This window comes from Urocitellus parryii, chromosome 4, assembly GCF_045843805.1.
Source record: "Urocitellus parryii isolate mUroPar1 chromosome 4, mUroPar1.hap1, whole genome shotgun sequence".
Classification (NCBI taxonomy): Eukaryota; Metazoa; Chordata; class Mammalia; order Rodentia; family Sciuridae; genus Urocitellus; species Urocitellus parryii.
This window is the reverse complement of record NC_135534.1, coordinates 4266341-4282731: the sequence shown is the minus strand read 5'-3', so window position 1 is coordinate 4282731 and position 16391 is coordinate 4266341. Positions and strand designations below refer to the sequence as shown.

General features: G+C 48.8%; 1 protein-coding gene across 6 annotated transcripts in view; it reads left to right on the top strand.

Annotated features, from left to right (window-relative positions):
* The first annotated feature begins 1560 nt into the window (after positions 1–1560).
* Positions 1561–16391, top strand: part of Ppfia1 (PPFI scaffold protein A1) — an 88314-nt gene continuing 73483 nt past the window's right edge. For all 6 annotated transcript variants that reach the window (XM_077797890.1, XM_077797889.1, XM_077797888.1 and 3 more), the window contains exons 1-2: positions 1561–1643; positions 2329–2592. In XM_077797890.1, coding sequence (XP_077654016.1) covers positions 2329–2592 — 264 coding nt within the window. In that variant the 5' untranslated portion in view covers positions 1561–1643. The remainder of the gene's footprint in view (positions 1644–2328; positions 2593–16391) is intronic.

The following is a 16391-nucleotide window of genomic DNA, read 5'->3' as shown; positions in this document are numbered from 1 at the left end:
AGATAGAGCCTGATAGAACCTTCTGGGCTCTACGAGGACATGGGCAAGATGATTAAGCAGGTACCTGTGAGAACACCTGGGATTCTTCTTCCCAGGCCCTGGACCAGGGGAACTGGGGACTTGTACAGACTTGATTGGAGGCACAAGGGGTGCCTGCAGAACACCTCACAGAACATTTGTACAACTTAAAAATAGCAAAAAGCTGAGGGCCGGAAGTGCATTTATGAATGCACATTCATGCAGTCAGTCAACATATAATGAATAAAATATTCCATAAATATTGAACAACAAAATGGATGGAAGGAAGTGCACGCGAGCCTGGTGTGTAGGAAAGTCAAGCACACTCGGTGCCTGTTCTTGGCGAACTCGCAGTGTGGGAATCACGAATCCACCTGGGAAGGGATCACCTCCGGCCCTCTCACCCCACGCTGCCTTCCTCAGTTCAGGGGCTCTGGCTGCTCACCACCAACTGCACACAGTGACCCCTGGTGAACAGCAAAGGTGCCTTGACAGTTGGGTTTGCAAAGAGTGTGTGCTCTTCAGTTTATTAAAGGTACATGTATTCATCTCCGTGCCTGCAAGATTTAGCCCAGGTCTTGGCACACAGTAGGCGTTTAGAAATGTTTGCAGGGAGGATAAAGACGACCCGGACGCGCAGAGGCCTCCAGCCAGGCTGTCAGCTCCTCGGGTTTCACTTCCACCTCTCAACACTGCGTCGCAGGCCTGGGTCACTTTCCCATCCTACAGCGGAGGCCCTGAGTCCCAGGCGAGCTTCCCGAGTCGCCCAGCTTCCTGAAGCAGGGGAAAAGGAGCGGCGGGCAGGGGAGGCCGCTGGGCCTGGGCCCCGCAGCCGGCCTCTCCACACCCCGCCAGGAACCTCCAAATCGCGCGCCGCTCATCTCTGCCTCCCGAGGTACAGCAGGCGGCGCCCAGTGAGTGGGTCCTGCGTGGACACCGCGTCCTTCCGAGCCTGAAGGAGCAGTTCGCAGGAGGCTTGGCTCGGAGGGATGGCTCCGCGCGCTCCCGACTCTGCGCAGCGGACCGCAGCCCCGACCGGCTCTCGGTACCGCTCGGGAGAGCGGGGTGGACGCACGTTTGCGAAGTCTGTGTCAGCGCCTGACGCCCGCAGACGCTGGCTAAGTGCCTCGTGACCCAGCGGCCGCCGGGGCAGACCCGGGACAGCGCCGAGCGCCCGGGCTCCGCGGTGCGAGGATCCCAGCGACCACCTGAGTTCGCACCTGCGGCCCCGCCAGCCACCGCCGGGGCGCGGTCTTAGGGCGGGGCTCCGGGCCAGCCCCGCCAATCAGCGCACGCGAGGCGCAGCCCGCCCTCTCCCGCGGAGGCAGCGCGTGCGCACTCGGGCCGCGGTACTCCGAGCCCCCCCGGGGCGGCGCTGACGCTCGCGCCGACGCGCCCGACGTCGGGCACGTCGACGCCGGCGACGCGCCGCCGGGCCCGCTCCTCTGCGCTCGCCAGTGTCCGGCCGCGGGCCGGCCTTCGTGAGTGGGGCGGCGGGCCCGGGCCGCGCGTGGGGGCGCGGACGCCGGCCGCGGGCCGCCTTCGTCGGCCCCCGAGCTCGTCCGGAGCGCGCCGCCGCCCGCGCCCGCCGCGGAGCCTCCCGGCCGCGCCCGCCGGCGAGCAAGGTGAGGAGCGGGAGACCGAGGCGGCGGGCGGGCGGGCGCCGGTGTCAGCGCGGACGGCGGGACGCGAGGCCGCGCACCTGTGGCCGCTCGCGCGCACCTTCGGCCGGCGGGGACGCGGAGGCCCCGCCAGGTGCGCGTCCCGGAGGCCGGGCGCCCTCGCAGCTCGCCTTCCCCGGGGCGCCCTCCGCGCCGGCCCGGCCCGCGGACCCACGGCTCCCGGAGCGGACTCGGTCCTTTCCGTGGCCGGGAGCTTACGTAAGTCGGGCCGCCGCGGCCGTCGGAGAACACCTCTCCCGGCCCTCGGCCAGTCCCGGCCCGTTGGAGCCACCGAAGTCCGCCCGAGAGTCCCGGGAGCGCCGGTGCCGGGCCGTGCTCCGCCTGGGAACTGCCTGGGCGGCGGGTTCGCTCCCCGGGACGCCGAGAGCAGGAGGGCGGAGGCGCGCTGTCTCCGGGCACCTGGGGCGACGGGCAGTGCCCAGAACCCCGGGGCGGCCCGCTGGACCTCCTGCCTGGTCGGCGCGGGGCTGGGTGCTGCCGCGGGAGCCGCTGCTCACTCAGGTGCGCGCCGCTTGGCCGCGCTGGGAACGCGGCTGCCACTCGGGACGCGCGGCCGGGATCCTGCAGGTGCACCTTGTGGGGACCTTGTTCTGCACCTCGTGACTCTGCTCGGGTCTGTGGTCCCCAGATGATGTGCGAGGTGATGCCGACCATCAGTGAAGCAGAAGGTCCCCCCGGAGGAGGCGGGAGCCACGGGTCCGGCTCCCCCTCGCAGCCAGACGCGGATTCCCACTTTGAGCAACTCATGGTCTCCATGCTGGAAGAGAGGGACCGGCTCCTGGACACGCTGAGGGAGACTCAGGAAACCCTGGCGCTGACCCAGGGGAAGCTGCACGAGGTTGGCCACGAGCGAGACTCCTTGCAGAGACAGCTCAGTACCGCACTGCCCCAGGTAGGCCCCAGCGCCCGGCTCCCTTGGTGGTGTCTTCTTGGTGAAGGCGGTAGCTGAGTATTCCTGCGACCTGTGGAGTGGTGTTCCTGGCGTTCCTAAGCACACACAAAGTCCCCAGGGATTAGACTGCTTAGGGAGAGCAAACTGGTGTTCTCCGAAGTCATGTGCAAATACCTCATTGCTCTCATTCCTGTCTTGGGGAGCCGCCTAGATTTGGAAAAATGCTTGGAAGTTTTTATAAAAAAGGCATGAAGCAACCAAGCTCTGGGTTCTTCCGTCTGTCAGGGCCTTTTCTCCCTGAATGTGGCTCTCTGTGGCTTCTACCTGAGGGACTGTGTGCGCATTTCCATGGGTTTTTTCCAGTTTCTAATGAAGTTGGATGGACAGCCGAGTTCACAGAGATGTTTTCACAGTCCACCTTTGTCAGACATTTGTGCTTTGTTTATTGGCACTGGGGATTGAACCCAGAATCCAGGGGTGCTTTGCTACTGGACTGTGTCCCTGGCCCTTTTCATTTTTTGTTTTGAGACAGGGCTCTATAATTTCCTGAGCCTGGCTTTGCAGGGGCATTCCTCTGTCCTCAGCCCCCGAGTCGCTGGGATCACAGGACTTTGCATTGCCTGGCTTACCTTTGTTTTTGTAGAAGACCAGAGGTTGATTTCTTAGGATTTCTTTTTTTTCCTTTGCAGGTGAGAATTTTAAAGCTTGCCACAACTGAGGTTGTTGCTTTAAGAATGTTACATTCAGGCTGGTGTTTCAAAGCCTTCTCTTACAGAGTTAAATGAGAATTTAATGATAGGAGAAGGGAGAGAGTGTTGAGGAGAGATATAAGGTGTGTGGCACGTGGCACCATGGGAGTTAAGTAGGCTGCTTGGGTGTTTGTGAGCTGCCTGGGTGCCATTTTACTCATTCATAATAGGTGCCTTTATGGTGTATATGGTAGACCCGAGCCGGCATAGGCTGGTGCTCCCGCTGCAAATGAATGATTACTAGCCTTAATGTGTTTCTTGGCTGTAGTCAAGTCTCCTGAAAGATTCATAAGCCAATGAACTTCCTTTTTAGAAATGACAATTTGATGTGAGTGCTATATGTTCCCTTTTTGTGGGGTTAGAGAATCATTAAGATTTTTCTGACTAAAATCTTATAAATTAAAAATTTATTTAGGTCAGATTTGAAAGTGTAGTTTTTGGTGGGGAGTACTGGAGCTCACACCACGTGAGTACCCTACCACTAGGCTACATCCCCAGGGCCTTTTTATTCTTAGAGGGGGCTCACACTTGGGATCCCATGCCTCAGTCTCCTCGACAGCTGGATCACAGGTGTGGGCACCACCTGCAGCTTTGTGTTTGTTTTAATGTCATCTGAGGTGCACACACTGAAGCATTTGTCTAATACTTGTGTAATTGGTAGGGTACTTTTGGGGAAAAATAGGTGCCTAGGACGTGGCAGGGAAGTGACAGGAGTTTTATAGTCTCAGGCTGTGGGCATTTCTACACCTGCTGGCGAGATGGTTGCTCACTGTAGCAACCTGGAAATGCCAAGCTGGGTAGATAATGTGATGATGCCAACAGTTGATGTCACCACCTGATTCCAGCATTTCAGAAGCACAGGAACCATGAAGTAAATTTCCTGAAATTGGGCTCATCTTTGGATGGCTAATAGAGTGACCACGTAGGTCTATGCGTCAAGTGACTGCATGTGTCTCTCCGCATGTCAGATGGGGAAGTCAGAGTGTACTGTAAAACATCACCTGAGCTATAATCCCAGAAATGTGGGAGCTGAGGCAGGAGGTTTGCCAAGTTCAAAGCCATCCTAGGCAATGTAGCCAGACCTTGTCTCAAAGTGGGAAAAAAAAAAAAAAAAAACAGCTGGGGATGTAGTTCAGTGGTTAAGCTCCCCTGGGTTCAAACCCTGGCACCAAAAACCAAAAACCAACCAAACAAAAAACCTGGGCATTCATCAGAAGCATTCACAGATGTGAGTGTACATCTCAGTGAACTTTCCACAAAGTTAACTCTGTGGATCAGTAGGCAGATTAAGAGGTGGGATGTCACCAGGCTTCCTGCAAGTCTCTCCCGTTATTCCAGTGACCCTCCCCCAATTCTAAAAAGGATCTTGACTTTTTTTGTTTGGTACTGAGGATTGAACCCAGGGATGCTTTACCACTGAGCCACATCCCCAACCCTTTTTATTTTTTATTTTGAGACAGGGTCTTGCTAAGTTGCTGAGGGCCTTGCTAAATTGCTGAGATTGGTCTCAAACTTGGGATCCTCCTGCCTCACCCTCCCAAGCTGCTGAGATTACAGGCCTTCACCACCCCACCTGGCAGAATGATTTTGACTTTTTATTGTTGATTACTTTTACCTGCTCTTGGTTTTTCTATAAGTAAGATGACATGTATATTTTCATTTATTGATTTGTTCACTCAACATTATGAAATGCACTTGGTCATTTCCCGTAGCATGCTTGTTGTCAAGAGTATGAATATACCCATGATTTGTTCTTTGTACTGTTGTGCATGTTTGGTTGTGCTTTTATAAATGCCTCCCTGAACGTGCTTGTTTTGTGTGCAGGTGTGGTAAATTTCTGTGGCGTGTATATAGGGAATGTACTTTAGAGTGATGGTGTGTGCTTTGCTCAGCCTTGGGATATACTACCAAAAGTGGCAGTGTGACTGTTTGCTGTCACTCGCAGTGTGAGCAGGCAGCTGTCCACAGGTTGGTCACACTGGGTGTTGTGTGTTCCTGTGGGTCAGCTGTCCTGCAGGTGTCTGGGTGTCTAGCTCACGCTGCCTGGATCTGCTGCTTCCTGGTGAGCAGAGTGTGCAGGGGGCAGGAGCTCTGCAGTGGAGTAAGTTCAGTGCTGTGTTGTCTGAGCTGTGTATTTTGTTTGAAGGAGTTCTTTACGTATCTCAAAACACACACCAGACTGTTTTATACTCTTGTGTTTGCTTTTTCACTCTCAGTAGTATCTTCTGAAAAGCAGAATTTAAGATTTTAACATGCTTTAGTTGATCTTTTTTTTTAGTGATGTTTAAGAAGTCAGCTAGGCTAGGTTTGTGAAGATACTATCCTGTGTTGTCTTGTAAAAGCTCCACTGTTTTATCTTCTGTCTGAAGTTGATTCTGTTTGTGTTGGGAGACGGGCCAAAATTTTTTTTCACCTCTGGATATCTGGTTGACACAGCTTTGATTCATGAAGAAGACCATCTTTCCCCCAGTGCATCACAGTGCCATCTCTTTCACCTCATCAGGTAACTGTGAACATGTGATCTCTTTCTGAACTCTGCTGCATTGACCTTTTTTGTCCTATTTGCACAAGTACCATCCTGTAAACTACTGTAGATTTACGTGGTCTTGAGAGTTGGTCATTTAAGTTCTCCACCTTTACTCTTCAGGATTTTCTTAGCTGATCTTGGTCCTTTGCATTTTCAGATATATTTTATAATCTTCTTGGCAATCTCACTGCAAAAAAAAAAAAAGTGCTGGGATTTTAATTGGGACTGCAGTTAATCAGCAGACCAGTGGGGGAGAAATGACATCTTTTTAAAATATTGATCCTGTAATCCACAGACATATAATAGCTATGTAATTATTTATTATTTTTATAGAGAGAACTGATTCTTTGCATGTGGGAAGCCATTCTAACACGTGATTGGGTGACTCCCGTTAAGGGCCTGAGGCACTTTGGCTAAGTCAAAGTTTTTCCCGACCCTTTCCTGATGAGAGAGCCCATCCGTGTGGGGGTGTGCCTGACCACTGACCCCGGAGACCCAATCACTGACCCTGACCTTGGAGTGCAACCCCCCCTCAACGACTTCATTGGATGGAATTCTCCCCTGAATCTCTTGTTCCCTAATAAAAGGCTAGTCCCCGGCGTGCTCTCTCTCTCTCTCCTGCTAACCCTGAGTAATCTTTGCTGCCCTGCTGGGCGAGGGAACCAGAGAGGGGAGCCATCTCGGACCTAGCAATAGAAATAAGGTAACTGAGTCTGTGTTTTTATTTCGATCTCTCCTAACTAACTTTATGCCTAGAACCTCATTAATGAAACCACTGCGCAGGCCGCGTGGTAGATTTGCATGTTTAGCAATTTTTTCCCCCCATGTGCTATAACCATTTTTCTTTTTCTTTATTATACTGGCTGAGAAATTTAGTAGTGTTGAAATGGTGAGCATAGTGTCCTTGTCTTCTTCCCAATAATCAGGGTAAGCTTTTACTATGTCACCTGTAAGCGTGATCATTATTGTAGGGTTTTTGTAGATATTCTCTATCAAAATATAAAAATTCTTCTTTATTCTTATTTTGCTAAGAGTTTTTTATTAATTATGAGTGGTTATTGAATTTTTTACATTTGTTTTTCTGCATCTTTTCAAACAATTGTGCTTTTTCTGTTATTTGATGATACAACTTTTTAAAAATTTTTGCAGTGCTGGAGATTGAACCCAGGGCCTTTTATTTGGCAGGCAAGTGCGTTGCCACTGACTCCCAACCCAGTTTGACGTTTTAAATGTGCAATTCTAGAACGATTCCAACATGATCTCTAGCTTGTTTCTGTTTGTGTTTTTGTTTTTGCTTTGCAATACTGAGGATTGAACCTAGGGACACTCTACCACTAAGCTATATCCTTAGCCCTTTTTAATATTTGTTTTTTGATACTAGAGATTATACCCAGAGGTGCCTTACCATTGAGCTACATCCTTAGCCCTTTTTATTTTTTATTTTGAGACAGGGTCTTGCTTAGTTGCCCAGGCTGGCCTTGAATTTTCAGTCCTCCTGCAGCCTCTTGGGTAGCTGGGGTTACAGGCACACGCCACTGTGCCCAGCTTGTAGTCTTCTTTGCTGGGTTTGTTTGGTGAGAACTTATATAGGATTACTGCCTCTATACTCATGAAAGAGACTGACTGATGATTGTGCTTCCTATATAGTCCTTGTTTTGTATCAAGCTTATGCTGGTCTCATGAAAAAAAGGTGGAACATTTCTTGAAAGACTTCCTGTGAACTTGGTGTTTTTCTCTACAGATTTTTGGAAGAACCAGCTGGTATAGCCGTATGAGAAAGAAAAATTTTAGAATCAATATTATAGGTAGAGGTCATTAGTCCTACGTATATGCAGGACATTTGTCATTTTAACTTATAGGTCTTTTCACTGTATCACTGGGTGTGATCATATATGGCAAAAAGTCAAATTAGGAAAAACTATTGTCATCATCTCAAAATATCTCAAAATACATTTAATGAAATACAAACATACTTTTGTGTGACAAAAGCCCTTTACCAAAAGGATGAATATAAGTATGTTATTTCCCAACATAATGAAGGATATGAAATCCAAGTCAGGAGCTTTCTCATTTAGCAGGGCATGGTGGCGTATGCCTGTAATCTCAGTGGCTTTGGGCCTCTGAGCAACTTAGTGAGACCCTGTCTCAAAAAAAAGGGGGGGGGGAGGAAAGAAGTGGGGATGGGATGTGTCTCAGTGGTTAAGTGCCCCTGGGTTCAGTCCCTGGTGTGGGGGGGTAGGTAGGTTGGTTTCTCGAATGAAATGATGATCTGTGGTAGGTAGAATTTGAAGATGAATTCCAATTTAATTTCTCTGGTATGAATATCTCATATAATTCCCTCCCATGGAGTGTAAGCCTGACTTGATATGACGAGATTCTGCTTCTCATGATTGTTACTAATCATTTGACTTAGATAAGTAGAAAAGGGGGTTATCCTAGTAAGAGTGGTCAGTAGAATTTATGATCTTCCAAAACCAGGAGATTAATAATGTCTATTACTATAGGTTGTTATTTGGTGGTAATATTTTATGCAGAAATAGAAAATGGAATGGACTATGTAATATTATCATTGACATAAAATAAAATAGTATAATTATAGAAGAAAAGTTCTGTCATGGGCAATTGCTATGATTTTATGGTTCAAGTATGACCCAAAAGTTTTTTGTGCTGAACGTTTGGTCACCAGTATGGTAGAATTGATGTGGTAGGACCTTTAAGAGGTAGGGCCTACTGGGAAGAAACCAGGTCACTGGGGACATCAGCCTTGGACAAGTGCACTGTAGTTCCTTGGGACTCTGGTTAGTTTCCATAAAAGTGGGCTGTTCTAAAAAGAGCATGCCTGGGCCTGAATCTCTCCTCCTGTCTCATACATGCTCTTGCCATGGTGCCATCTGCCTTGTAATGTAGCTAGAAGGCCCACACCAGAGCCCAACCACACCAGTGCCATGCTGTTGGAAATACCTTTTCTTTACACATCACCAACTTCAGGAATTTTTTATAGGAATAAAATACTGTAAGTGAATATTACTTGAACTAGCTTGAGTAATAATACATATATATGTGTCAAAATTAATAAGCTACTAAAGAACCCAATTTGTGGCAGCAATAAAATATAAAAATATGCTAATTGAATAATATATATTTTTAGTTTAAAAAATTATAGGTAGCAATCAGATTTTTCTGATATTTCTTCTTATGTCTGTTAGGCAAGGCATTTTTCCCACAGAGATTTGTCCATTTGTCCAGACTAACCAGTTTATAAGTGTAAAGTGGTTTATTTATTATCTGCGAGATCTGTAGTGACGTCCCCTTTTAATAATTCTTGATATTGGCAATTTGTACCTTGTCTCTGAAGCGGCCTTGCTAGGAGTTCGTCAGTTTTATAAACTGCCAGAGAACCAATGTTGGCTTTATTTTTCTATTTCACGTTTATTGTCTCTTTCAGATTGTGTATTCTTTTCCTTCCTTCCGCCTTGTTTTTCATTTGCCATTCTTTTTCCTAATTTCTTGAGTAGAAACTTCACTGATTTCAGCTTTTCTTCTTTTTTTGTGTATTCAAGACTGTAAGTTTCCCTCAAGCACAATTTCAGCTTGTGCATTTGACTTATCAAAAACTTGTGCATCCCACAAGTTTTTGATAAGTCAAATTTCACTATTTGTTTGCAAAATAGAGTCTGATTTTCACTGTGGTTAAGTTTTTTAATTCGTAAAAAGTTGTAGAAGTACCTTGCTTGGTCTTGTGATGTGGGGGGTTCTTGTGGTCTGCTGATTTCTAGCATGATCCCTGAGTACACCTTGCAGCCCTTCACTGCCTGGCTCTCCTAATGGCCAGTCCCCGTCACTTCTGTTACGTGCTTCCTGAGCACTTGAAAGTAGTGAGTGTTGATGCACAGCCTTCTCTGCTGTGCCTGATCAGCTGTGCTAGTTGTGTGATTCAGAGCAGTGGCCTCATTAAAGCCGAAAGAAATAGGTGAGATTAAGTTTAATAATATATTTTATTTAGCCCTCAAATCCTGTCATTTCCACGTTGTCAACAGTAAGCACAGGCATTTTGTGCTACCTCTTTAAAACCTGGTGTGTACTGTGTCTGTCGTGCAGCTTCAGGTAGAGCAGCTGTTTAGTGCGTGTGTGGCTGCGCACAGGCAGCACGGTCACACTCGACTTTCTTGTGTATTCATTCTGTTAGTTACCGAGAGATGTATTACTGTGATGGTGGAGCTGACTATTTCTCCTCTTAGCTCTTCATTATTATGTGTCTTAAGATTGTTCTGGGTACAAACTCAGAACTTTGATCCCCTTGGTAGAGGCAGCATGGTCATCCTGAGGAGTCCCCTGTCCCTGGCACTGCCCAGCGTTTGCCACATCAGCTTTCTTCTGTGGGTGTTTGCCTGTGATCTTGTAAGTAAGGTGTGCCCCTGTGAACTGTGGGTGGGTGGTGTCGTGGTCATTCTGACAATCTTTGTCTTTTAATTAGAGTCTGCTCCACTTAAATATAAGTGCCCCTGGTTTCCTGTCTTGGTCCTCGCCTTCCTGTAGAAGCGCCAGGTGTTTTACAGCTGCTCTTCCCTGTTGGGTTGGGGTGCCATGCACTCTTGCCTAGGTAACAGTACGCGCTGGATTGAAGCTTACCTTCGCCTTCCCTCCTCCCTCCTTAGGCACTGCAGGCAGTCTCCCACACCTTAGTGTCGCACAGCTGAGCTTTAAATGTGTTTTGGCACTGTCGGGTGGTTCCTTGCCTCCTCACAGTTGGCAGGTGACGTCTGCGGGGACTGCCTCTTCCCCCGAAGGAGGACCTTCCTGTTTCTCAGTCCTGTCTGTTGTTGCCTGAGTGGGTTCTTTTTTATGCATTTTCCTCGTTGTTGTTTGAGTTCCTCTCTGGGTGTCCCCGCTCTGGCTCCCACCCTGGCTCCCCGCTGTCCTTGTGGGCTTGAGCGTGCTCCTGGGGTTGTCCCAGTTAGGTAGAGCCTCCCTCCCTGGCTTTCAGCATTTTCTTCCTGGAAACAAACGTTTTGACCATGGACTGTGGACACTTCCTACTCACGTTTTGGCTCTGCTGGTCTGAGGGTGTTTGTCTCTGTGTGCCCCGGGCTTTTACCCTGTCCAGTGTGCTTCCTGCGCTCCTTCCCATATGTCTAGCCTTTTCTCACACTTCTGTTTAGACACATTTTTGGTGACCTTTCTTCCTGCTAGCCGATCCTCTCTTCAGCTGGGTCCAGTCTGTCCAATTTAGCCCTAGGTTGAGTTTTTAAATTCAGTTCTAGAATTTTGGTGCTTGTCTCTTAGTTCTCTAGTGAAACATTTCCTTTTGTCCGTTTAATTTTGAACATTCATAGTTTGTACCTGATAACTCTGATATTCTGTACACCGCTGGGCCTGTGTCTAGTTCTTTCCCCAGTCCTATTTGTTGATACATACCTTTTTGTATGCTGTCTTACTCCTGTCACCTGAAGCCCTGGAGTAGGGATAGAAGACCCCAGTTCAGGCTGGGACTGAGCCTTGTGAGGCTGGGATTCAGGTTCTGTGAGCCGCAGCCTCAGCCGTCTGCACCCCATTACCTCCAGATCTCTGAGACCCTGGGGTATTGCCCCGTGGGCCTCCTGCTGGGGGTGCTGAAGCCCAGTTCTCATCTCCCTGGCCTCATGAGACACCTGGAAGCCTGCTTCCCTGCCAGGTTCCCATAGGATGGGGCCCGTTTTCTCCGTCTGTCTTCCCCTGGAGTCCTCTAGCTTTGGCTGTCAGCCTGTGCTCCAGTTTTTGTCATCCAGCTCCTTGAGGTCATCCTGTGCTCTCTTAGCCACTGCTTCCTAAGGCTTTCTGCTGTTTTGTTCCCAGCTTATTGTTGTGCTGCCCCATGCCCTGAGTGTGGACTCAGCCACAGTAGGCTTCCCTGTGGTGTGGACACAGTAGGCTGCCTAGGGAACGTACGCTTTGGATTGAAGCTTACCTTCTCCCCTCTGGTTTGTGGCTGCCTGTCCAGCAGACTTAGCAAGTGCATTCAGCTTTTCTACTCCTTGGTGGGTTGACACGCCACCAGCTGGCTACCCAGCGCGTTCTCCACCTGCAGCCGTCTGTGAAGGTCCCAATAAATCTGTCAATCATCGCCATTCCATATGGGAGCAGTGCCAACCCGTACTTGGCACTCATTGTTCAGTTTCCAATCATAATCCTCACTTACCCCATCAAAGGACTGTCACCAGGGGGCCCAGCGCAGGTCCTTGGCTCCCCCGCTCCTTGGTTGTCCCCTGTGTGGGATGTCCCGACCTGTTCCCCTGCCCGCCCAGGAGAGGGCTGCAACAGCAACTTGTCAGTGGCAGAGGAAGAGCTAGGGACCTAGACAGGTTGCCTTGTGCTGTCCTGTGAGTCGGTCACTTGTGGAGTTTTCTTAAAAAATTACTCCTTTTAGGTTTTGCTCCAATTTCAATTTGAAGTTTCAGCTGTATTGTTTTTATTTTTTGTAGTTGTAGGTGGACATAGTGCCTTTTTAAATTTTTTTTTATTTTTAGGCGGTGCTGAGGATCGAACCCATGCTAGGCAAGCGCTCTACCACTGAGCCATAGCCCCAGCCCTCAGCTGTATTTTCAAATGTAGATCTTATTCTTGAAGTCTAGTGCAGTGGCTTTATGGTCTTATTGAAAGTAACAAATGAGTTTTTTTTTTTTTTTTAAAGAAAGATCTCTCGCTTGGAGATTCCAATATATAAAAACAAGAAAAGACGATCTGTTCAGGCTCTGTTGTAGATGGGGCCCATCTGGGTCTCTCACAGCGTCTGCTCATCCTCGAGACAGGAGTCCACAACTCACAACTGTAAGGAATAAAAATAAAGAGCAGTCTACTACGTCAGTTGTGTCCACCGTCCTAGTGGTAGTGGGGGTGTGCTGGTGGCAGTGTGGAGTGTGCTGGGCAGGCTGGAAGGGCATGCAGGCAGAGCCTGCTGAGAGGTGCTGTCCCAAACTAGGACTAGCACTGGTGGGGGGACCCCAACAAGCACTGCACAAGCGGGCAGGAGTGAGGACGCTCTGGCGAAGCGCAGTGGGAGGCCAGGGAAGGTGCTGGTGGTGCTTGGAGGTGTTGGGCTGCCCAGCTGAGGCAAGGGTGTTCCCCAGCACTCCGCAGTGGTGCTCCCACAGCGAAGACTCATCTGCCCCAAATGTGGGGAGCAGTTCTGGTGTGAAGAGCCAGAAGCGCTTCTCAAGCATGCCTGCAATTCAGAGTTGGCTGCAGCACTTTTTCATAGTTTAATCCTCAAGTGTTGTTGTCACTTGCCACACTAGATTAGTGAATAATGTGGGGAGAATCAGGTAAAGGTAGCTTACTCTATTACTGACTCTTCCCTGAAGGTGGACACTGATGACCACCGTGGGTCAGAGGGTGCCCTGCAATGTGCTTGACTACTGGCTTTCAAGACGTAGTTGGCAAAACCCCTCTTAGAATGCCATGCTTCTTGCCAAGGTGTTGGGTTTATGAAATAATTAAGTACACCTTTTGAAATACTACTGGCCGTTTACATCCTTGGTTTTTGCACATACTCAGCTTGCCATCATTTATGTGGTGGCCCTGCACCTCTGCTGGTCAACAGAGAGACAGAGTTGTCCATTCTTTGTCTAGCCCTGTGTGCATGTGACTGTTACAGGCTGCCAGAGAAGTGGTGGTGGCAGAGAGGACCCTGCCCTCAGCGGGCTCTCACAGCCCACACCTGTCTCAAGACATGTGCAGACTTGGGACAGCCTGACGGGAGGAGATGGCTGGAGGATGGATGATGTTGGCTGTGTGGGTGACAGGCCGTTCTGAGGGGTTGCTTGCCACTAAGCTGCACCCACAGCTCTTTTCATTTTGTTTTGAAACAGACTTAACAAAGTTGCCCAGGCTGGCCTGGAGCTTGCCATCCTCCTGCCTCAGTCACTGGAATTATGGGTGTGTGCCACTGTATCCGGCTTCCCCCAGCCCTCTTATTTTTTATTTTGAGAGAAGGTCTCACTGGCTTGTCCAACTTTTGATCCTCCTGTCCCAGCCTCCTGAATAGCTGAGATTACAGGCGTGCACCCCCACACCTGGCCCCGAGGGGTTCGCTTTCAAGTTGAGATCTTGGGGCCAGGAAGAGCAGGGTATGGGCATAGGCTGCAGGCAAGGAGGAACTTACCTGATTCAGGTCCTGGGAATGGAGCCATTGTTCTTGACCTGGACAGAAGGTAAGCTTGCAGGGGGAGGTAGGATCAGACAGCTTCCAGGGCAAGGCCTTGTCTGCTTTCTTTCCGAAACCTGGAGGCTTCCTTCCTTTGTGCTTCATGGGAGGTTGGGGACAATGGGAAGGGACGAGTTTTGTGTGGATGTGGTTGAGGGTGGAGGCACAGGATTGGAAGCCGCTTTAGGAGAGAGCTGTGTCCCTGCGAGCTGAGCTGCACTGGCCGTGCTGTGGGCGAACATCTGGACCCCTGAGCATCACTGACCCCAAAGCACAGAGTTGCACACACTTCTGTGTGCCATGCATGTAAATGCATGGTATTTTTTTAAAGATTTGATTCAGTTATTTTGTGGTACTGGGGATTGAACCTAGAGATACTCTATTACTGAGCTACATCTTCAGCCCCCATCCTCTTTTTTTTTTTTTTTTTTTTTTTTTTTTTTAAATTTTGAGACAAGAAAAATGTTGCTAAATTGCCCAGGCTGGCCTTAAATTTGTAATCCTCCTGCGTGGTTGCAATTATAGGTGTATACCACCATGCCTGACAACGTATAGCATTTTGATGTGATAGACATAATGTTTCTGTGATGTGAGTGAGTGATTCTGCATATAAGCATATTCTAGTATTTTACTGAGGCCTGTTTTGTTTCAGGAACGAGGTACTGAATATTCAATAGGTAATAAGGGTGACATAGCCCACATATTTTAGTAGTTGTGTAAAGAGGTGGAAGAAAAAAAAGTGCAGGGCTCATGCAGCGGTGGGAACCCTTGCCACCATCTGTGTGTGTGAGGGGGGGCGCAGAATTTGGGCAGGTGGCTACCCACTCTCCCCTACTTGCATAGCTCTAGCTGCCCACTACTGGACTTGTTTGGGTGGCCTCTAGACTCCTTAAATTCAACATGACCAGACCTGTGTTTCCCTCAGATCTGTCCCTGCTCCTGTGCTATTTCTTGCCTGGTCAGGAAGGCCAGAATTTGGGGGGCAGCTGTACCAACTCCATCCTATCAGTCCCCAGGTCCTATGGTATGGACTTTGCCATCTCTCTGATCACTTCAAGAGACCCCTGGTGTGATCTGGGCACTGGTGTCCTGGGGTCTTCATCCAATGACCTTGGGTAGCTTCTAAATGGAGGTATCTAAAATGCAAATGTGCCCTTTTTCAACTTAAAGTGCTTGTCTCCATTTCCCTGAGGCTGAACCCCAGTCTCCTGGAGTGGTGTACTGCATCTCTGTGACTTTGTCCTGGACTGGCCTCTGCCAGCTCTCCCGTTGACCAGGGTGGTGCCTTCGCCATAGGTACCTCATGTCTTACAGCTGGCTTCTGTGCCAAAACATTGCTGTCTTAGGCTAGGCTTCCTCGTCCCATTTTGTGCTTTCTAGCTCTTCCTGTTAGCTACTGCGAAGTAATTTGGCACAGCCCTTGTGAAGAACCAGTTTTGCCCTGTCTAAAGGTCCTCAGAAGTGCTCCTGATGTGGCTGGGGTGTGACTCAGTGGTGGAGCCCTTGCCCAGCAAGCACAAGGCCCAGGGTTCCATCCTCAGTACTAACAACCAAACAAGCTCAGATTTTAACACAGAAGCTTGACTTCTGCTAAGGAAAGAGTTCTTACCTGGAGTACTTTGAGCTGTTCCTGCCTCGAATGTGAAATGTCCCTGGTCCCTTTCAGGATCCTGTTCCAGGGTCAGCGTCTTCAGGTTCCTGGTGGCAGGCTGGAAAGAGTGATTACGGGAAGAGCCATCCTGATTATTTCTCACTTGAGTTCATTTAGTTAGCAGCGCTTCGTCCTTTATTTTGTATATATATTTCTTTTATTATCCTGACCGTCTTGATTTCTAATTACATTAGCATCATTTTCTTTATCCTATGGTGTCTGTAAAGTGGTTTTGACATTTTAATACCTTGTTTTTATAATCAACCTTTTGAATGAAGCTTTTGGATTTCTTAGCAATTCTTTTGGGCCGTAGAATAAATGCATCTTAAGAATACACAGTTAGAGGGGTTGTGGTTGTGGCTCAGAGGTCGAGTGCTTGTCTACTGTGTGTGCAGTGTGGATTCTATCTTTAGCACCACATATAAATAAAAATAAATAAATAAAGGTATTGTGTCCAACTACAACCCCCCCAAAAAAAAATACAGTTAGAATAATGGGGTTTAAAGCAGTTTGATGTAACAAAACCGTATAGATAAAATAATTATCAATTTGGTATATATATTTAGGTTTGTTTGTTCCTGTTTATTTTTGAGTCTCATCGTGTTGCCCACGCTTAAGCAGTCCTCTGCCTCAGCCTCCCAAGTAGCCAGGGCTATAGGTATGTGCCACCAAGCCCAGCTTGTTTCTGTTTAT